Source organism: Oncorhynchus kisutch, linkage group LG11, assembly GCF_002021735.2.
Source record: "Oncorhynchus kisutch isolate 150728-3 linkage group LG11, Okis_V2, whole genome shotgun sequence".
In the NCBI taxonomy this organism is placed as follows: Eukaryota; Metazoa; Chordata; class Actinopteri; order Salmoniformes; family Salmonidae; genus Oncorhynchus; species Oncorhynchus kisutch.
Genome location: NC_034184.2, coordinates 42,018,329 through 42,040,872, shown reverse-complemented (window position 1 = coordinate 42,040,872; position 22,544 = coordinate 42,018,329). Strand labels below are relative to the sequence as shown.

Below are 22,544 nucleotides of genomic sequence, written 5' to 3'. Positions count from 1 at the left end.
GACTCGGGAGAGGCGAAGGTCAAGTCATGTGTCCTCTGAAACCTGACCCGCCAAATTGCACATCTTAACACCCGTTCTCTTAACCCGGTAATGACCGGTAATGACGCCGCAACACTGCGATGCAGTGCCTTAGACCGCTGCGCCACTCGGAAGGCCTGTGGCACAGCAATTTGACTCAACAAAAAACTGTTTTAAGGTAAGATGTAAAGCCCTGTCAACAGACTAACTCCTTTGTGGTTCATCCCCTGTCATTCTCTGTTAAGACAGCTGCTTCCTTTCATTTTGGGGTGGATGAAATAGGACCTCTGTATGCTTGTCAACTCCCTACTATCCCACAGGACCAACACACACACACACACACACACAATCACACACAATCACATACACACACACACACCCACACAGAGACAGACCCACACACACACAGAGACACACACACACACACAGAGACACACACACACACACACACACACTGAGACACACACAGAGACACACACACACACACACAGATACACACACACACACATACAGAGACACACACACACACACACACACAGACAGACAGACAGACAGACAGACAGACAGACAGACAGACAGACAGACAGACAGACAGACAGACAGACAGACAGACAGACAGACAGACAGACAGACAGACAGACAGACAGACAGACAGACAGACAGACAGAGACAGAGACACGCACACAAACACAGAGACACAGACGCGTGCGCACACACACACACACACACACACACACACACACAGAGACACACACACGCAGACACACACACGCAGAGAGACACACACACGAGGAGACACACACACACACGCAGAGACACACACACGTGCAGAGACACACACACACACACACATGCAGAGATACACAAACAGAGACAGATTGCAGTGTGCGTTTTAAGAAATGGTGAACTGCTGCTCCTCTCCTTCCCAGTGGAGAGGTGCCATGTGACAGTGTAGGGAGGTGTGCCTGAAAGGAGGTCAGGTTTAAGTAAAGCTGCAGAACTCAGGGAAGCACTGAAGCTTATAAGGCATCTGGGATCTAGAACTATCTGACAAACGGAGAGTGAGTGAGTGAGTGAGTGAGTGAGTGAGTGAGTGAGTGAGTGAGTGAGTGGAATAGGGACAGACAGAGGGAGAGAGAGGAGGCCACTTGATGATTATGAGTATCATAAAATGATACATCTTATTTATGTTAGTCAAACTAAACCGCCTCCTTTTGAGTATGAACATGTTGTTTGTCTTCTACTCTGCACAGTACAAACACTAGTACGGTACCACCACCCTGGAATTATTTTTAGCCATTACCAGATTGAGGGAGGCTCAGACGGAGGATTATTTTCCTCAGTGACCTGGAAACGTTAGATCTCAATTTGGAGTTTGACTCTTTAGGTGTATACAGTTGAAGTCGGACGTTTACATACACTTAGGTTGGAGTCATTAAAACTCATTATTCAACCACTCCACAAATTTCCTGTTAATTTAAGTCGGTTAGGACATCTACTTTATGCACAACACAAGTCATTTTTCCAACAATTGTTTACAGACATATTATTTCACTTATAATTCACTGTATCACAATTTCTGTGGGTCAGACGTTTACATACACTAAGTTGACTGTGCCTTTAAACAGCTTGGAAAATTCCAGAAAATTATGTCATGGCTTTAGAAGCTTCTGATAGGCTAGTTGACATAATTTGAGTCAATTGGAGGTGTGCCTGTGGATGTATTTCAAGGCCTACCTTCAAACACTGTGCCTCTTTGATTGACATCATGGGAAAATCTAAAGAAATCAGCCAAGACCTCAGAAAAATTATTGTAGACCTCCAAAAGTCTGGTACATCCTTGAGAGCAATTTCCAAATGCCTGAAGGTACCACGTTCATCTGTACAAACAATAGTACGCAAGTATAAACACCATGGGACCACGCAGCCGTCATACCGCTCAGGAAGGAGACGCGTTCTGTCTCCTAGAGATGAACGTACTTTGGTGCGAAAAGTGCAAATCAATCCCAGAACCACAGCAAAGGACCTCGTGAAGATGCTGGAGGAAACATGTAAAAAAAAAATCTTTATCCACAGTAAAAACGAGTCCTATATCGACATAACCTGAAAGGCCGCTCAGCAACGAAGAAGCCACTGATTCCAAAACTGCCATAAAAAAAGCCAGACTACGGTTTGCAACTGCACATGGGGACAAAGATCGTACTTCTTGGACGAAACAAAAATCGATCTGTTTGGCCATAATGACCATTGTTATATTTGGAGGAAAAGCGAGCAAGGAGGCCTACAAACCTGACTCAGTTACACCAGATCTGTCAGGAGGAATGGGCCAAAATTCACCCAACTTATTGTGGGAAGCTTGTGGAAAGCTACCTGAAACGTTTGACCCAAGTTAAACAATTTAAAGGCAATGCTACCAAATACTAATTGAGTGTATGTAAACTTCTGACCCACCTGGGGAATGTGCTGAAATAAATTAAAGCTGAAATAAATCATTCTCTCTACTATTATTCTGATATTTCACATTCTTAAAATAAAGTGGTGATCCTAACTGAGCTAAGACAGGGATTTTTTTTTACAAGGATTAAATGTCAGAAATTGTGAAAAACTGAGTTTAAATGTATTTGGCTAAGGTGTATGTAAACCTCTGACTTCAACTGTATATAGATTTGTTTAGTAATGGTATTACATTATGTTCTATACATTGCTCATACCATAGGTGATCATTTTCTGTCCTTTATTTGTACAACATCTCAGGCCACAACTTAGTAGAATTATCTGTAATGCAGACTATGAATTACTGTATTATAAAGGCACCATTGTGTCATACTTCTACCTACAGTCAGTGATGGAAAAAATAACAAACGTTCATACTTGAGTATAAGTAAAGATACCTTAATAGAAAATGACTCAAGTAAAAGTGAAGTCACCCAGTTAAATACTACTTGAGTAGAAGTCTAAATATTTGGTTTTAAATATACTTAAGTATCAAAAGTAAATTTAATTGCAAAAATATACTTAAGTATCAAAAGTAAAAGTATAAATAATTTCAAATTGCTTATATTAAGCAAATCAGACAGCACAAATGTTGTTTTTTAAAATTTAAATTTACAGATAGCCACTACAACACGCAGACATATTTTACAAATGAAGCATTTTTGTTTAATGAGTCTGCCAGATCAGAGGCAGTAGGGATTCCCAGGGGTGTTCTTTTGATAAGTGTGTGAATTGGGCCATTTTCCTGTCCTGCTAAGCATTCAAAATGTAACAAGTATTTTTGGGTGTTAGGGAAAATGTATGGAGTAAAAGGTATATAATTTCTTTACGAATGTAGTGAAGTAAAAGTTGTCAAAAATATAAATTGTAAAAACTAGAGGTGGGACCAAGTCATTGTTTTAGCTCTCAAGTCTTAGCACTCAAGTCCCATATCAAGTCAAGACCGACAGGTATCAAGTCAAGTCTCAAGTCCTAAACTTTGAGTTACGGGTCCTAAATGTAATACCATTTCATAGCTTTAACAAGAGTAATAGTATATTACATTTACGCAAATCATGAATGCTTTTAAAAATATCTATTTATTTATTACTTTCCAAATAATTGTTATATTTCCATGGATACATGGGTAGCCATGAGAAAGACCCCCCCAATAGTGATTGACTATCGAGGATCGCTATGGGGCGCAATCAGGCGAGGTAGGCTTGTACACAATCGCCCAACCTTAACACACACACTCTCTCTCTGTGTGGTTACAGTAGGCTAACCTATGTCAATGGTTTTAGGAGCAGCAGTAACATCAGGCAGGATTTAGGCTACCAACTGCCTAGCCAGTTCTAGCTCAATCTTGGGTGCAATGATCACGTTCCCGCACTGACTGACTGTGTGGAGGCTCATTGATTTAACGTTACGTTAACCTACATGCTACACTAGTAAAGTAATAACATATATAGCTGTCTGCTATATTAGCCACAACTTACCGTTCTTTGTGCAGCTTCAAATATCGAACAAAGTTGGAAATTGTTGCGCCTTCGTCTGTAATTTTCTTCCCACATGTTTTGCGAGTTGCAATCCGTTTTTTGTTGAAACAGTGTCATCTTTATATCCGAAAATAATAATTTTGGGTATCATCTTTCCAAGGGCTCCATCTTAATTCACCCGCCGACATTCCTCTGTACTGCCACACACAACTTTTTCTCAGATGGCACAATTTGATTGGTTGCTGTCCGATTCTAACTGTAATCCGTTAAATGAAGAGTTGATGCGTTGCATACTTTTTTTAACAGCCTCATTTTAAATATTTGTGCTTGGGGAGGGTATCAGGTCGAGTCAAAAGGCTCAAGTCCAAGTTAAGTCACGAGTCATTGGTGTTAAAGTCAAAGTCGAGTTGCAAGTCATCATATTTGTAACTTGAGTCTGACTCGAGTCCAAGTCATGTGACTCGAGTCAATATCTCTGGTAAAAACCTACTTGTAGTACTTTAAAGTATTTTTACTTAAGTACTTTACACCACTGCCTACATTGCCAAGTGAAAGTCTACACACCCATTGCACTGTCTTCAAATTTGATCTAAAAAGGGATAACATTGGATCATGCTGTGGAAATGTTTTAGAGCGGTAGGGACTGGAGGACTAGTCAAATCAAATCAAATGTATTTATATAGCCCTTCGTACATCAGCTGATATCTCAAAGTGCTGTACAGAAACCCATCCTAAAACCCCAAACAGCAAGCAATGCAGGTGAAGAAGCACGGTGGCTAGGAAAAACTCCCTAGAAAGGCCAAAACCTAGGAAGAAACCTAGAGAGGAACCAGGCTATGTGGGGTGGCCAGTCCTCTTCTGGCTGTGCCGGGTGGAGATTATAACAGAACATGGCCAAGATGTTCAAATGTTCATAAATGACCAGCATGGTCCAATAATAATAAGGCAGAACAGTTGAAACTGGAGCAGCAGCACGGCCAGGTGGACTGGGGACAGCAAGGAGTCATCATGTCAGGTAGTCCTGAGGCATGGTCCAAGGGCTCAGGTCCTCCGAGAGAGAGAAAGAAAGAGAGAAAGAGAGAATTAGAGAGAGCACACTTAAATTCACACAGGACACCGAATAGGACAGGAGAAGTACTCCAGATATAACAAACTGACCCTAGCCCCCCGACACATAAACTACTACAGCATAAATACTGGAGGCTGAGACAGGAGGGGTCAGTAGACACTGTGGCCCGATCCGAGGACACCCCCGGACAGGGCCAGGATCGAGGAAAAGATGAATGGAGAGAAGTACAGAGAGATCCTTGATGAAAACCTGCTCCAGAGAGCTCAGGACCCTTAGCGCACAGTCAATACAACACAGGAGTGGCTTCGGGACTCTGAATTTCATTGAGTGGCCCAGCCAGGGGCCGGACTTGAACCCGATCAAACATCTCTCGAGAAACCTGAAAATAGCTGTGAGGTGACGCTCCCCATCCAACCTGACAGAGCTTGAGAGGATCTGCAGAGAAGAATGGGAGAAACATGCCAAATACAGGTGTGCCAAGCTTGTAGTGTCATAACCAAGAAGACTCGAGGCTGTAATCGCTGCCAAAGATGCTTCAACAAAGTACTGAGTAAAGGGTGAATACTTATGTAAATGTGATATTTAAGTATTTTTTTATATACATTTTCTAAGATTTCTAAAAGCCTGTTTTTGCTTTGTCATTATGGGGTATTGTGTGTCGATTTGAGGAAAATAACAATTTAATCCATGTTAGAATAAGGCTGTAACGTAAAAAAATGTGTAAAAAGTCAAGGGGGTCTGAATACCTTTCGAATGCACTGTATCCATTGATTTTGTCAAAATTGCTCAAGCTCATTAACTTTGGTTAGGAAATCCTTAATGAACAGCAATAATCAAACCTCATCTCTGATTTTCAAGCAGACTGGACCGTTCAGGATCACTCAACAACCCTCTCTTGGAAGCCATTTTGGTGTGTCTTTAATGCTTCCACTACAATACTTGAAAATACAGAGGATTAATAACATTCCAATCACTCCACATTACTGGCCTGTATGACAAAGTGAGAAGATGGAAGCCTGTGGAAAAAAAAAAAAAACTTAGAATCATATATTCTGTTTGCAGTCAAGACAACACGGCAAATAAATACATAAACTTCAGGTTTGGGTCAAATCCAATACAACACCGAGTGAAACTCTCTGTATTTTCAAGTATTGCGGTGGCAGCATCATGTTATGTGTATGCTTGTCACCGTCAGGGAATGTGGAGTAGTTTGTGTAAATTGGCAGTAAAAAAATCTGTTTCTGTAAGGGGTCTGTAGACTTTCACTCAGCACTGTAGACTGAGCATTCATTTCTATTACACTGTTAGACTGGTGGAAATGGAGTGTGAGGAAGTCTGCATTTTAAGAAAACGGTGATATGTAGGCAAATGATAGACACTTCAAGGAGGGAGGGATATGAACAGAAACATGGACTGGGATTTGTTGCTCAGCTGGAGAGAAATGCGCATAGAGAGAGAGAGAGACTGGGGGGGTGAGCAAGAAAAGAGAGAGTGAGTGAGAACAGAGGGAGGAGAGAGGGAACTCTCGCTCCTAATCGTCAGCTTTCTTTTGTCACTGCGATTCTGTCTGCTTCTTCATCTGCAGCACACGGGAAAATAGAACAACGTTGAAAAGAGTGAGGTAAACGAAGGAAAAAGGAGTGCGAAGCGCAGAAGATATTTTCAGGATTTTCTGAGAGGGAAATAAGAGACTGACTCATACGGAGGTGAAATAAGTGGATGTGTGGGAAACCATTTACAAGTTTGAAGACAAACCTGTGAAGAGGAGAGGGTCCAGGAACGGAGAGGACAAAGAGAGTGGAAGAGAGAGGGGACCTGTTCAGTCCCTCATCCTCATGCCACCAAACTGTCATTATTAGACAGCAACAGGATAGTCCTAGCTCCACCTGCCTGTCCACCTGCCTCTCTCCCACATCTGTATTCTGCAATGTTGGACACAACATCTGTATTGTCAAGCCTTGGATACATGTTGTTGGGTCCCAGAGGACGTGGCAAGGCGTCAGTTTGAGGGTTCTCCTCGACAGCTGTGCCTGTGAGTGAGTGGGTGGAATTGTCTCCCTCCGCCTGCGCTCTGCTGTGTTGGGAGTGTGTGTGTGTGTTTGTGCGCACTGACCGATGTGTATGTGAACTCAATTGCTTGTCTCTGGTTGTTACAATTGTCTTAGTCATCCTTCAGCCTCTAACTGGGTTGTTGTTCACCTGTGAGTGTTTGTGTGTAAGTGCGTAGGTGTGTGTGTGTGTGACTCTCTTGGGTATCATTGGAACTGTATGGTGGAACTGTATGTATGCACCAGCTCTTGCGTAACATGTTGCCAACTGCATGACATCCTTCCAGAAAGACTTCCACCTTCATGGACTTGACACGGAATGGTGCTAAAGGATTTGCAGTTGCACACCACTGTTTCGCCATACATGCATAATGAATGCATAAGGATCCATTATGCAGGAACTGGAGTCCCCTCGGAGGGCTTGAAGCCCATGTTAACCTCCTCAGTAGTTTCCTCAAAAGAACAGTGAAGCGCTGTTAGTAAGACCTACAGACCCCTGTTGTCAGCCACCAGTGACAGTGACTGTGTGCCTCTCTGTCTGTCTGAAGAGTGACCTCTCTATTTACAGCCACTTATTTATGTTGTATTCTCTCTCTCTCTCCTATCTTCAACTGAATCCTGTACGTTTCGGTGTTACGCTTTGAAAGAGGCCATATACAGAATCCATAGAACCTTCGACCAATCTCGCTTTATCCCTCCCTCCACAAACTCTTACCCTCTGGACCCTGCTCTCATTGGTCCGTCATCATGATTGGTGTAAACAGCATCCATTCAGATGGGCGAAATCGCTCCCGCTCTCTTTGCTCTGTGCGTGTTCGGCGGGACTTCAGGGTGATGGATCCCTTCCGCTACCCCCGCGCCCCCCGCTCTCGTTCCCTCAAACCCTTGTCCTTTCCTGACCTGCTGGGAAGGTCCCAGGATGGACAGAACCACCCACAGGCCCGCAAGAAGAAGGCACAGCTTGGAAAATGCAGGGTAAATTTATGTGGTTTAATTTGGTCGAAGGAGCAGACTTGTGTTGCGATCAGTGTGACTAATAAGATCAATGTGAACTGGTTTATTTAGGAGCTCTATTGATTTGTTGTCCGACATGATACCAGGATGACCAAAAGTCCCACCCCACTCATTACACATTCAGCGAGCACATGCACGCACACACGTTTTCATATGTGTGACGTCTGTTTTGTCTGGTCTTTTTTTTTCTAGGCCTTGTACAACTCTATCAGAAACGAGAAGCTCCAGTGGACCATGTAAGTGTACTTTGCAAAAAATATATATATATATTTTTGTTTCAACTAATTATTATTAAATAACAGGTTCCACAGCCTATTTTTTTGTTGTTAACTCAACATTACAGTCAGTGTTACCTGAAGAAGAAAAAAAATAAAAAAAATAAAGTGGGGCCCAAAAATTCAGTCAACTTAAAATGTATGTTTGATCAAATTGTCTTATATGTTCATTGAACTAGAAATTATTATTTGGGCATTTTACATAAAAACATCTGAGGAAGTAGTATGTCATTAAACATGTCCTCACCTGGGATTTGAACTCCTAACTGCTTGGTTCATGGCATTCCAATTTTCCTGCTACAACACCATGTCAATAACTGATTTCACCCGTATTGCTACATTTGGCACTTCAAAGTAAATCTCAGCTTTGTTAAAAGTACACTCGAGAAGAAAAACAATTTGATTTATTATAGTGGTTAAGGAGTAACATTTTAAACAGAGTAATATGCCCCACCAACATTAAACAACCATACAAAAAATACAAAAATTGCTGAAATAAATAATTCTAATAAATGATAAGAGAATAGTCAGATTAACTGACATTTAACACAGACAAGCTGGCGTAGCAGGAAGATCAAAATGCCATGAACCAAGAGTTCAAATCCCAGGTGAGGACATGTTGAATAATAATTACTGTATAAAAGAGCATGCACAAAAATGATCATGCGTGTCAAATATATAGGTTGAAAACATTGCATGTTAAAAGCATTGTGTGTGTAACTAGTTCCACAGACTTTTTTCAAAGTAAGATGCCCAAATAATAATTTCTAGTTAAATGAACATATGTGACAAGTTGAGCAAACACATCATTTTGTTAACAGAATTTTTGGGCCAAGTATGTTTTTGTTTTGTTCAGGTAACACTTGAACTGAAAAGTTGAGTAAACAAACAAACAAAAAAGGCTGTGGAACCAGTTACTTAATAATAAATTAGATTTTGTAATATTTTTTTTATACAGTGTACGAATCATGTTAATGTTGGGCATATGTTTGACTTTATTTGCTTGCACTTGCCTTATTTAATCAAAACTGCTGTTCAGGTTTCCTGAATAATGATTAATCTCAGGTTTGGATACATTTTCATAACATTACAAAATCAGCATATCAGAATATGGAATTAGCTATACATCTACTTGTAATCAGTCTACAAGCAATATCCCCCTTACAGAATCAACTACCAACTGTGCCCCTGTAGCATTTGCCAGACTGTGTGTGTGTGTGTGCCAATGGTTGCTATTCTGGACCTAGCCTTTGTGATGCCCTGAGACCCTAATTTAAGACTTAAGCTCTCCAGACTTCGTTGCCATGGATACAGGTCCCGACTTGCCTCTCTCTGTAATTACAGGTCGACGTCTCACTCCAATTCTTAAGCAGGCACGCGCGCACGTCCGCCCCCACATTTGGGGGTTCAGTCAGCCTCTGAAAGAGAGCAGTGGGAAAATCATCTTCTCTCGCGTTCGTTTTCACTCTGCACGCTGCTTTAATCTTTCCCGGTCCCAACATCCCAAGGCTCGCCATGTGCCTTGCTCTCTATTCTCTCCTCCATCCTAGTTTTTCTGCCTGTAGCCTCCTCTCTTTCTCCCTCTCCCCTTTTCTCGCTTTTGCCTCACTCTCCCGTTTTTTCTCTCTCTGTGCCTTTTCCCACCACATGCTCCTGTGGATTCAGAGAGGTCAGCAGTTACTTAGCAACAGATCAGAGCTTTTGTGTATGGTATGTGCTGAGTGCTAACTGGCCGATTTTATACTCTTCAGAATGAATCTAGCAGTGGCAACACAAGTGGTTCGTCGCTTAGTTTATGCATTGTCTTTTTAAAGATAAATTGATAACATCCTGTAACTCTTTACATTGTACCTGCAGGTATAATGCCATAACTTGTTATAGGCATTCATAAGCCATTTTATGTCTTACAGTAAGGCTTATTGTGTTATCGCTATACATTTATATTTGTACTGACTCATAATGACTGGTATTTAGTCAGAAACATTATGAGATGATTCTAAGACATTATTATAGGGACATGCGTGCTTACAACAAGTCTTGCAATGCAGTATATTTGAATCATAATGCATTCCAACAGCCAGCTTCAAGTGTTCCCTATGGCTTTGTGGAGATATTGTAAGAGATATGATAAACGAAAGATTGATTGAGAGGGATGGAGAGTTATTTTAAGACACAGATCCCGGGGAGGGTCACACCAGAAGGACGAGCAGACTCTGTGTGTGGTTTGTGTCCACAGGTATGTTACTTCTGTGACAGTGGATGATTGAATCTTACAGATCGAGTGTGTGTGTGCCTCTATTTATATATCAGTGTGTGTCTAGCAGAGAGAGAGAGAGGAGGTGGACAGTACCGTGTGACACAGCAGCACACCCCCTCTGACAAACAGCAATTTAAAGCTCATACATTAATGAATGTTTATGCGAGCAGCTGCAAGGCTTCACTGGTCTGTATTCAGTCCGTGTCTTCAGTGGGTGAGAGACACCATCATCCCCAAATGTCAGTACCGTCAGATTCTCTCTTATAGCATCGCGGAACACTCAGGCTCCTGAGTTCACGGGAAAATGGCATCTTTAAAACTGCCACAGTCAGTCAAAGAGATACCAGGACCTGTTATCTAACAGCCAGTGAGTCTCTCACCACTCAGACCGATGTGGATCCTTGCTCTTACAGCAAAAACAGGTCTCTGTAAGAGATGAATTATAGATATCTGGATGATAGTCATTATGTTCATGCTTGTCAAAGTGTGTTCTATCAGTTGTCAGTGTCAGGGCTGGGTTTCAGTTTGTTAGCATTGCAGGAGAACTTTGCAAATATTTCTCTGATTGGCCAGTAAGATGCACGTAAGCTGCTCAGCTGGAGCATTATGGGATGTTACCTCTCAGCCTGGGTGACCCAGCCAGTGACCCTGAAATCCAGAGGCTCTCACATGAGTGGCATGCTGAGTGCATTAAGACATATGGCCCTTTCCCCTCCAAGCTATGAGGACTGATCATTCAAACGCCCTGGATCTGAACTGGAAGAGATGATTGAAAAGAGTTGGGGACTAGCGGGTTTTGTTGATGACGAGGGGAATTACAACTTGTATTTGAATTGTATCTTCTCCATAGCGATGAGGAGGAGTTGCGCAAGTCCTTCTCCGAGTTGGCCGATTTGCGCACTGACTCCGCCTCCCACACCATGAAGCGAATCGGCAGTGGTCTAGGCGTGGCCCAGAATCCTGATGCCCTGATCTATAAGAACGGCTTCCTGGTACGGAAGGTCCACGCAGACTCTGACGGCAAGAAAAGTAGGTTCCCTCTACCCTCCCCTGTCACCTGTCAACCATATCTGTTTTATCTCACGGTTGATAAATCCGACCATGTCTGTCTAAACAATGCTGTACTTTCACTAATTTCGATTCAAAATCACATTTGGGATATTGAGTGGATATTTACTTTCTTTCTATGGTCTGTTTTTCAGCGCCCAGAGGTAAGAGAGGATGGAAGACGTTTTATGTCATGCTGAAGGGACTGGTCCTCTACCTGCAGAAGGTACACCAAACCACACCCCTCGCGGCATCCTAACAGTATATCCCACTCCGTGATTGGACGTGTGTGATAACATTCTGCTCTCTGATTGGTCTGTAGGGAGAGTACCGTCCAGAAAAGCAGCTGTCTGAAGAGGATCTGAAGAATGCTGTGTCCATTCACCACTCTCTGGCCATGAGGGCAGCAGACTACAGCAAGAGGCCCAACGTCTTCTACCTGCGCACTGCAGACTGGAGAGTGTTCCTCTTCCAAGCACCGTGGGTCTCCTCATCCTCAATCTCCACCCTTCTCCACCCATTTCTTATCTCCACCAAGTCCACCTCTAATTCCATACAATTAAGAAAGTATTTATCTGACCCAATTTTGTGCTCTGTATTGGTACATGGCTATTTCTGCCTTCTACAAGGCTGTACAGTACTAAGGCTGTACTACGTTCCCCCGAAACAGTAGTGATTGAGTACAGAGTGGGCAGTGCCCCTGTCATAGAACCCCAGGCTCAGATAGATTATCATTATGTTTTTGTGTCCCTGGAGGACACAGTTGTCTGGTATGTCCTAGATACACACTTTCTTTCAGGGTTGGGATCAATTCTATTTCAATTCAGGAAGTGGAATAAAATCAAATCCTAATTGAAAATAACTGTCCCTCTTATTTAATTGATATCTGACCCCAAACCTGTCTATCTGCCTGTTTCTATTCTATCTTTTTTTGTTTACTGGGGCTGAGAATTGTGCCCTTAGTCAGTATCCAGATTTCAACTCTCTTGTCCTCCATCTCAGTAATGCAGAGCAGATGCAGTCGTGGATCACCCGTATCAACGCGGTGTCAGCCATGTTCTCAGCGCCACCCTTCCCTGCGGCCATCGGCTCTCAGAAGAAATTCAGCCGTCCGCTGCTGCCAGGCTCCAACACCAAGCTGTCTCAGGTACACAGAGGCCTCCACTCACACCATGACCCTCTCTCTCTCTTTTTCTCTCTCTGCTTCCACATACTAGCTCCCAGTCCAAACCTATTTCCACCATCCAGTATCTGTTCTGTAGTTAGATCAATCCCCACATTTAAAAAAAACTTGTGTACTTAAGGCAATCATTAAATACACACTCCTGTATACCTCTTTTTGTGTTAAAAACAGAGAAGAACTGCTATTTACAACCATAAAATTACTAAAATGCGTAAGTAAGCATCCATGCTGAGCAGAATTCTGTATAAGTTAACCTGACTTTGGTGTAGCCTTATGTTAATGATCCTCCTTTGTCATGTGACAGGAAGAGCAGGTGAAATCCCATGAGACACGTTTCCGGGCCATCTCCTCTGAGCTGAATGAGTTAACCGCTGTAATTCCAGACAAAAAAGCCAAAGTTCGTGATCTGGAGGAGCACAAGCAACGTGAGGAGTACCTGGAGTTTGAGGTGAGTGATTATTGTTGTTGTCTGGTTCAATATGGTTATAGGGATTGATAGTTGCAACCAGAGCCGTAGTCTAGCCGAGTTTGGCAGACTGCGTTTGTTTGATATTCAGAATTGAATGGCTGCCAAATTGGCTATCAAATGTTTTAAGACAATTCCCTTCCAGGTCAGCCAGAATGGAAATAAGAATGATTTAGATTGGTGCCAGAGTCCAGGACCGATTGCCAAGCTCTATTGCCGAACTGGCTCTGATATCAGCTATGGAGAATCCTGTTTGACATCAAGTACTCTTTATCTCTCTGATACAGAAAACTCGCTACGGTACGTACGCCATGCTACTGAGGGCTAAGATCCGGAGTGGGGAAGAGGACCTGTCTCTGTTCGAGTCGCGTCTCTTTGACGACGGGGGTCTCCAGAGGGCCCACTCCAGCCCCACTCTGCGGGAGGAACACAGCAGCAGCAGCCAGGCCAGCAGTGCCAAGAGGGGGGGGCAGCAGCAGTAGTTCCAGCACCAGGGGGAGCAGCAAGACCAAGCGCTCTGAGCCCCAGAGAAACAGCTACAGGAAGGCTGTCAAACAGTGAGAGGGGACCCTGGAGGGTGTTGCGGTGGACACGTTGGCTTAAACAATTGGATTATCTGTGTTGATCGATAGACGGGAACCACTGGTGTGACTGGAAAATGAGATGGAGGAAGATGATGGGGGATAGACCTGTTGCATGCTTCTATCCCGAGAAACCACAGGCACTGGATGCTCCAGGGCACTCAGTCCTTCATTTTACTATACACATAACTTCTGTGTGGTCCTAAATTCTGGGTCATATCCACATTTATTTTATTTGAACGTGCTTTTTGGACCAATTGTTGTTTAGAGATCTAAAGATGACATGGACTTATGCCATTAGATCTGATTATGTTGAGAGTCGTAGGTTATTTTCCTCCCTCCCTTCACTGTCTCCATAAATTACATCTATGTGATTACTGCACACAGCCCACCACCTCCACGTGTAAAGTGAGATGCCGTGCCGACCAGCTAGGATGGACAGAGACGGGGCTGCATCGGCTCATCTGACTGTTACCATGGAGACTAAACGGAGCCCGGGATCATTCCGTCCGACCAGAGTGCCAGAACCTCAACCCAACCACAATGCATTTGGAGGAAACTGGGCGAACGCTGGGCTCTTCACGAGAGACATGATCAATTGGAAGGAATACAGCAGGTTACTGGACATAATTTATGATGCTGCATGCACATACAAATGTTCTCCAAAGTCTTTGCTATGATTTTGTTATTCTAAGGACTTTTATTGTGGCAAAATGAACTGGCCCAGAGCCAGGCCCTTCTACTGTAACTGTGAAGCTCTGCTGGATCTCATTGTTATTTCTAAGGACATTTACACACATCAGCTATGGCACCGCCACTAATCCTTGAGTGTTTTGTCTTACTAATGGGTTGATGAAGTAGGTTGATCACACAGACTGGCTGTCTATCGGTTTAATGAACTTGAAGAGTAGGAGGACTGCATGCGTACGAGGAGATGGAAGACTCACTCAAGAGGACATGCTTCGCTATGGTATCAAGACTATCCCTTTTTTTCCCTTATGTGATTCACATGGTGTTTTTCATTTGTATAACAGGAAGAAAAAAAATAAACATGACAGAAGGCTTAGTTTACAGTACATCTCCGCTGAGGGCAAATGTCTCTACAGGAACAACTCATCAGATAATTGATGACGGATTGATTTAAAATGTTGGTTGAATGTTGATTTAAATTCAGTATCGTGAATTGTAATGAGGAAAGAAAATAAGGCACTGCCTGCCTACCACACCCAATCTAGTATACACTTGAGTGGACAAAACATTAGGAACACCTTCCAAATATTGAGTTGCACTGGCTTTTGCCCTCAACAGCCTCAATTCGTTGGGGCATGGACTCTACAAGCAAGGTGTCGAAAGCATTCCACAGGGATGCTGGCCCATGATGACCCCAATGCTTCCCACAGTTATCAAGTTGGCTGGATGTTCACGGTTGAGTGTTAAAAACCCAGCAGCTTTGCAGTTCTTGACACAAACCAGTGCACGTGGCACATACTACCATACCCCGTTCAAAGGAATTTCAATATTTTGTCTTGCCCATTCACCCTCTGAATTGCACACATACACAATCCATGTCTCACTTGTCCACAGGCTTAAAAATCCTTTAACCTGTCTACTCCCCTTCATCTACACTGATTAAAGTGTATTTAATAAGGGATCATAGCTTTCATGTGGTCAGTGTCATGGAAAGAGGTGTTCCTAATGTTTTGTACACTCGGTGTATATGCATAAAAGAATGTAACATGTGTAAATACAGTGGGCTCCAAAAGTCCCAAAATTGGGACAGTGAATTTTTTGGCTCTGTACTCAAGCACTATGGATTTGACATGATACAATGACTATGGGGTTAAAGTGCTGAGTATCAGCTTTAATTTAAGGGTATTTTCAACCATTTCGGGTGAACCGTTTAGAAATTATAGCACTTAAAAAAATATATGTTTCTTTAACATAGACCAAAAGTTTAGGGACGTTCTAGTCTATTAAAGTAGTAGTTAAAAGTATTTGGTCCCATATTCAGAGCACACAATGACTGCATCAAGCACAAATACAGTATCATACCCCCAAGACACACTAACCTCAAACCATTACAATAACAGGGGAGGTTAGCATTTTATATCATAACCCCAAGACATGCTAACCTCAAACCATTACAATAACAGGGGAGGTTAGCATGTCTTGGTAGTATATGTCTGTCAAACTTTCTCACTCATTATTCAGGAGTTTCTGTAATTATGGTAGCATCCACATTCATGTAAGTGTTTAGAAAGATTATATTCTAATTTACAATAAAAGTGACTCAAATTACACCTATTTACCATTTCTTTTGGGCACAATCTTTAATAAAAGTGAATTTGTCCCAATACTTTTGGACGATGTACAAAAAGTGCTGTAATTTCTAAATGGTTCACCCGATATGGATGAAAATACCCTCAAATTAAAGCGGACTGACTGCACTTTAACCTCAGTCATTTAAAATCCAAAGTACTTGAGTAGAGAACCGAAACAACAATTTCTCACTGTGTATATAGAATTGAAAATAAGAATTTGTTCTTTAACTGACTTGCCTAGTTAAATAAAGGTACAAATAAATTTCATGCCGAGGCATAGCCATTTTCTTCTCAGGCTTGCAGTGTGGTCTGTGAACCAGTGCAGTAATGCCACCATATGGTCACCAGAGCTTGCTGTTCCAATGGGAAACAATGGCCGCAGGTTGTACTGTATGAGTAACAGGAGTGCGTGATAGTTATCTGGGTGTCATCATAGACCCACAGGGATCACCCCCCCTCCCCCCCATGTTAAACTTTGACCATGGTGACGTGATTCTATGCATGAGGACCCCCACTGCAAACAGAATGAGATGATTGTTGTTGAGTTAGGCATCCGCAAATATGGCTGTTTGAAGAAAACCACAAAATGGCTTAGTGTAACTGTGAGTGCCCTTGCCTCAAACTATTATCTAGGCTTTAGCTCAGCGGGCTAACAGTCTTGTTGCTCAGAGGACACGGTTCAAACTCAGTTGGTCACATTTAGCAATGTTGGCTGTCAGTGTAATTCTACAGGGACCATGACACGGTAAGGCATGATATGTGCAGTCATGCAGAATGTCACAAATCACTTTTGGGTGTGTCTCTTTCCCCCAGTGTAAATATGTGAGGTGGTATGGTAAGAGACCATGGATAGACAGAATTACAAGCCAGAGTAGGGCTTCTGTGATATAAAAACAGGGGTTATAATGTGTCACACCCTTTTACACTTTGGCTTAGATATTCTACTTCAAGAGTAGGCCCCATTTCTTTTCTGCTTATCAAGTCAACTTGGTCTTAAGTATTTGTCAACAAAAAAAGATAGTATACTGCTTCATGTAGAAGCATGTTTTTAATGGACCCCATAGACACTGCATCTGAATGCAACTTATTTCTTTAATTTCCCGTTAGCTGTACATATTGTCAATAACACATTAAGATTTTGCGCTCTGTGAAATATACTAAATGGTTTGTATGTTTGGGGCAGAGGACAAAAATAAACATTTTGAAAAGATCCATTTGTCAGAAAAAAAAAAAAATGCATTTGATTCAACATTGACAAGTTTTCAAAACGTTACATAGCAAACCTTCCACATACATTTGAAATAAGGCTGTATAATTATATTTGGTTGAATGTTAAACCAAATGAATACACAGTATTAGTAAGATTGTCAGCCAATAAATAGGAGTTAAATTGATAATTCCATTGATCAATTTGATGTTGCACATTTAAGAATTCATTTATACTGGGACTTTTTGAAAGGCACAAATGGACCATAAAAAAACCCAACCTTTCAGTCACCATCAGAAATAACGGAACAAGATATAACGCCACTTAAAATTGTACATTGAGATTTTCTTCCCTTCAGCTCGTTAGGAAAATTCAAACTGGTTGACTGTCAGTCATGGCAGAGAGAGAATTCTGCATTTATCAGTAGAGGCTTGGGTATGACATCAGATTCCCAATGTGCGTGCTGAACAGAGTTAGTCATATCTCCATGATGAAACGTTGGGGTGAAACCTCCCTCACACGAGGGTCTTACCCCTCACCCTTCCTGCTGCTCACTGGTTGGCCAAGGCTGGCTCCTCCATCTCCTCCTCCATTGGCTGACTAGCAAAGCCACTGTCCACTGTCTGATCTGATTAGCAGAGATAAAAAAAAAGATTTGTTCTTATTTTATAAGGCATAAACAGTCAAATAGAATACAAATCATCTGTTTTTGGAAAGGAACTACATACCGTATGTATTTGCAAGGTCAAGTGTATGGTAGAGAGATAATGTTTATGACTATATTAGTGGTTCTGCAATGTAGGATGAGTTCAGTACCTGTGTTTTGTTTGTCCTCTCTCAGCTCAGCCTGTCTCAGTAGTCTCACTCCTTCAGTCAGACCCAGAGACTGTAGAGCTTCCACCAGGCCTTCCACTGGACCGCCACCCAACTACACAGAGAGATACTGTCAGCTTTGGCACTATTAGCCAAATACTCATCAAGCACAGTCTTGCCGTTCTAAAACGGCATACTCAGGGCTCGATTCAATCCATACCACTGAAGTTCAACGCGATTTAAATGTAAATGCAGTGTTCCAACGTTCGGAGGCTGTAGCCGCGGTAAATGCCGCGCATGTCGGCTCAATCAGAAATTACCTTTAACTTTCAAGTGCGCTACAGTGCTGAACTTCGGCGATATGGACTGAATTAAGCCCTTAAGTAATGCATACTTACCCCTAACTAGACTGACATGTGCATGTGCGCATGCGCAAACGTGCATAAAAAGCCCCCTTTGCTCACCTGGTAATTCTCCAGCAAGTTGTGACAGGGTAAGGGACTCTCCTGATATAGGTGTGCCAGTGAGAGCATGTTGAGTTTCTCTGCCAGCTGTCTCCAGGGCACATCGTTCAGACTGAGGAGCTCACACAGCTTACTTAGCGTCTCACTGTCTAGCTGCCCTCTTTCTGCTGAGGGGAACGGAAACAGCAGTTAGATTACTAGGCAGACCACAGGTAAATGTTCAGAGTCGAAATGGTGATATGAAAGTTCTTACCTTCCATGCTGCTCGGTTTAGGCTTTTTACTTGATTGTTGACTGGGCTTGGGACTCTGTCTGGTGTCTAGAAGGTTTCTCACCTGTAGCAAAGGAAGCTTTATGTAAGCGCAATGGCAAAAAAAAAAACTCAGCCTCTCCATCCACACCACAACAAGTACTGTTTTGAAATCACTTTTTCCCCCGACACAAACGTTGGGTTGATAAGGCTAAATCAATCTCACCTTATGACATTTAGCCAGGTCAAAGGGTGTATGTCCTGTCGCTGACCTCTTACGAGGGTTGACTTGTTCTCCCTCTGAAAGTGGTGTTGTTTTCGGTAGCTGTTGGATCGCCGACTCTCTGAAATCGCTTACTGGTCCATCCTCCTGCTCCTCATCTGACGAGGAGGAGCTGAAGAAGAGCGGCTCGTCGTTCTCCAGATTCTTGTCGGCTCCTGAGGAGAGACGGGAAAGTCGTCAGCGTTCTGTTCACGTTCATTTACTAGCCATTTAGCAGATGCTTTTCCAAAACAAAAACACCCCGGCGATCCACAAATTACTGCTCACGCACTAGAATCTGGACTTTACTGTAGCCCCTTTTCAAACAGACTGAGATAAAAACATCCCATGCATATGACATGCATTGGATGGTTAGCAGGGGAGGTGGTATGCATGCATCTCACCTGCAGCAATGAGCATGGAGCAGAGAGGGGGGGAGCTGCGACTGGCGGCCAGATGGAGAGGAGTGTTCCCTCCAAACGTACACATGTTTACATCTGCTTTCAGCTGTAGGACAGGAGGGGACGTGCCAGGTTACATAACAGAGTCGGAGTAAGAATAGTATGAGTAGCACAGTTTATATAAGGTGTGTGTGTGTCACGACGGGTACCTCTGTGATGAGAGTGCAGGCCACTTTGAAGTAGTTCTCTCTAACAGCCAGGTGGAGGGCGGAGCATCCACTCTTCTGCTCCGGGGCGTTGATCTTAGCCCCGCCCTCCACCAGCAGACGCAGACAGCGCTCTCCTCCCTTACTAACAGCCAGGTGGAGAGGATGGAGACCTGAGAGAGAGAGAGAGATTAATACAATGTACTACATCAATAAGCACATACTGCTCAGCTGTAGTTTTTCCAATTTAAGGCCGGGATTCAATCCAACCGCGCTTGTAGGCAATGAGTCTTCTAAAAAGGCATTGTTCCTGCACATGTCGGCTCAATCGGAAATTACCTTTAAAATGCTAAGTGCGATATAACGGAGATCTAATGCGGATTCGATTGAATCCCAGCCTTAAATGAACAGAAATACTACAGCTGAGTTTACTTCTGAGACTAAGCAGCAACAATAAAATGCCTTGTACACCATTGCTTGATTGGTAATTCACATAGGGTTAAAAAACAGACTGGCCATTTATCATGTTAAAGTCTCTCATAAGCGGAATAAACCCCTTCTTTCCACCATCCCAAATCACCATGATAGTCGGCCATGTTGACCAGGTGGAGGTAGCGTTCTCCTAGGTGGCCCAGCAGGACCCGGAGTGTGACGTCATCCCCGGCCAGCGCTGCCAGGTGCAGGGCGTTCCGGCCGTCCCGGTCCAGCAGGGTGGGGTCTGCTCCGGCCCGGAGGAGAACATCCACCACCTTAACCTGCCTGGTGATCACCGCCAGATGGAGAGGAGTCTTCAGAGAGAGAGAGAGATGGCGGACAAGGTCAGGAAGGAAGACAAGGGCACGTTGGGAATTATCGCGTTGACACTGAACAGCTAGCGGTCTTGTCCAGGTGTGAGAGGAAGAAGGACGAGTACCTGGCTGAGGTGGTTGAGCTTGTTGAGGACTTTGTGTTGCTGGATGGTGAGGAGTGTATGAACCAGCTGCTGGGTCACAGCTGACTGCTGGTGAATGATGGCCAGGTGCAAAGGCCTGTGGGGAGACCAAACACACAAGTGAGGCACAGCAAACACGTGTATACATAATGAAGGCAGACATTCAACTCAGATATTTAAAAACAAAAGATTTACTGTGAAGCCAGAGTTCGACTCACGTGTCTCCGTTTTTATCCTGGACCCCACATAGGTGTCTCTGCATTGCCAGAAGGACCCGGACGTCCCCAGTGGTGCAGTACTGTAGTAGAGCTCCAGCTGTCTGCTTGCTCATCCGAGTGGCCCTGCTCTGGAGAGTGGCAGCTGGAAACAACAGGATTGTCTCATTAGTACAACACAACTCTAATGACTATTTTGCCAACAGCTAGCTAGCTGTAGTTTCCCCCTGCCCCAGCACTGCTCTAAATGCGGCTTACCAATCTGGAAGAGCTGCTGTTGTAGTGGTGAGGATGTCTGTCCTGGCGTCTGTCCGGCCATCCCTCCTGCCTGTTGCTGCTGGGTCCCCTCAGCCTGGGCAGTGGTGCCTGACATCTGGGCTCCACCTCCCCCAAAACCAGAGAATCCACCCCCCATCCACCCCGTTCCATTCATCTGCTGGTTAAACTGGAAGCCTGTGGATAGGAAAGAAACGATTAAGTGCCGATGACATAGCTGTCACAAGGGTTAACGGATGAGGCCAGCGTTTCATCTAATAGCAACGAGACGAAGGGCCGACAGAAACAGGAGTTCAAGTATGTACATCTAGGTTCCTCACCGCTACCGCCACCTGCTCCGCCTCCGAATCCTCCGGCCCCTCTCCCTGCACCCCCAGCTCCTCCCAGAGGTCCTCTCCATTGGTCATTATAGAAGGGCTTCTGCTTTTTACGCTGCACCTCCTCTTTATCTAGGTTACACACACATAGAGGAGTGATGGAGAGAAGAGGGAGAGAAAAGAGAGGGGGGGGAAGAGAGAGTTGAAAGGGTTTGATTCAATCCAACGGGGGGGGTCACTGGCTCTGCATTTCGACATCCTTCTCCCGTACTAAAGGGATTGTGAGTAGCAGACTAACTCACCTTGAACTCTGGGAACGTAGGTAAACTGCTTGGGGTCGCTGCAGTCGCCGCCTTTCTTCCTTTTCAACTGGAGGAATACAGTGACTTGACGCTCGATCTCGGCGCTGTGGTACGGCGGCGTCTTAAACACAATGGCGTACTGCACAGGTGGGGAGCGCAGCGACATCAACGAGAAAGTTATGAGTAGGATGACACATGATGCGACGTCAACTGATTCCAAATACTTAAATCCTCACCGACAAAACAAACACACACGTCTGAGTAATGACTCTGTACCTGCTTGTGGACATCAGTTGGAGAGAAATCACCAAAGGCCTCCCAGCTTCCATCATCCTCTTCATAAAAGCGGATCTCAATGTCATCTGGAAAGTACACCAAAATATGATAAATGAGTGAAATTGTGTAAATTGTTTTCCACACAAACTATTGTAAAATCAGTGCGGGGTGAATCGGCCCCCATATAGGTAGGAGGTGGTCCTTCACCTTTCTGTACTTTGTCACACAGTAGGAAGATCTCATCTCCTCCCAGCACAGACCCACTGGTCTTATCCATACGGGAGATCTTCAGGTTCGAGGCATTGGGTGACTCTGAGTAGAGAAAACATCAAGTTAATTACTGATAACTTGAAATAAAACTACCCCAGGGTGGG

General features: G+C 43.6%; 2 protein-coding genes across 12 annotated transcripts in view; one reads left to right on the top strand and one right to left on the bottom strand.

Annotated features, from left to right (window-relative positions):
- Positions 1-17,474, top strand: part of LOC109899667 (PH and SEC7 domain-containing protein 1-like) — a 50,737-nt gene extending 33,263 nt beyond the window's left edge. The window contains exons 7-13 of one of the 2 annotated variants that reach the window (XM_020495096.2): positions 8,313-8,356; positions 11,503-11,681; positions 11,855-11,925; positions 12,022-12,179; positions 12,702-12,846; positions 13,187-13,330; positions 13,636-17,474. In XM_020495096.2, coding sequence (XP_020350685.1) covers positions 8,313-8,356; positions 11,503-11,681; positions 11,855-11,925; positions 12,022-12,179; positions 12,702-12,846; positions 13,187-13,330; positions 13,636-13,830 — 936 coding nt within the window. In that variant the 3' untranslated portion in view covers positions 13,831-17,474. The remainder of the gene's footprint in view (positions 1-8,312; positions 8,357-11,502; positions 11,682-11,854; positions 11,926-12,021; positions 12,180-12,701; positions 12,847-13,186; positions 13,331-13,635) is intronic. The other variant, XM_031835807.1, reaches the window with a different exon arrangement.
- The window catches only part of LOC109899668 (nuclear factor NF-kappa-B p100 subunit), a 26,192-nt gene continuing 20,916 nt past the window's right edge, over positions 17,269-22,544 (bottom strand). For 3 of the 10 annotated variants that reach the window (XM_031835810.1, XM_031835809.1, XM_031835812.1), the window contains exons 11-25: positions 22,378-22,482; positions 22,171-22,256; positions 21,895-22,033; positions 21,581-21,724; positions 21,258-21,452; positions 21,003-21,144; positions 20,767-20,881; positions 20,434-20,641; positions 19,857-20,026; positions 19,651-19,753; positions 19,211-19,422; positions 18,988-19,069; positions 18,735-18,901; positions 18,274-18,385; positions 17,328-18,085 (exon numbers count right to left, since the gene is read on the bottom strand). In XM_031835810.1, coding sequence (XP_031691670.1) covers positions 18,009-18,085; positions 18,274-18,385; positions 18,735-18,901; positions 18,988-19,069; positions 19,211-19,422; positions 19,651-19,753; positions 19,857-20,026; positions 20,434-20,641; positions 20,767-20,881; positions 21,003-21,144; positions 21,258-21,452; positions 21,581-21,724; positions 21,895-22,033; positions 22,171-22,256; positions 22,378-22,482 — 2,057 coding nt within the window. In that variant the 3' untranslated portion in view covers positions 17,328-18,008. Of the gene's footprint in view, positions 18,086-18,273; positions 18,386-18,734; positions 18,902-18,987; positions 19,070-19,210; positions 19,423-19,650; positions 19,754-19,856; positions 20,027-20,433; positions 20,642-20,766; positions 20,882-21,002; positions 21,145-21,257; positions 21,453-21,580; positions 21,725-21,894; positions 22,034-22,170; positions 22,257-22,377; positions 22,483-22,544 lie in introns of all 10 variants that reach the window. The other 7 variants (XM_031835813.1, XM_031835811.1, XM_031835816.1 and 4 more) reach the window with 5 other exon arrangements.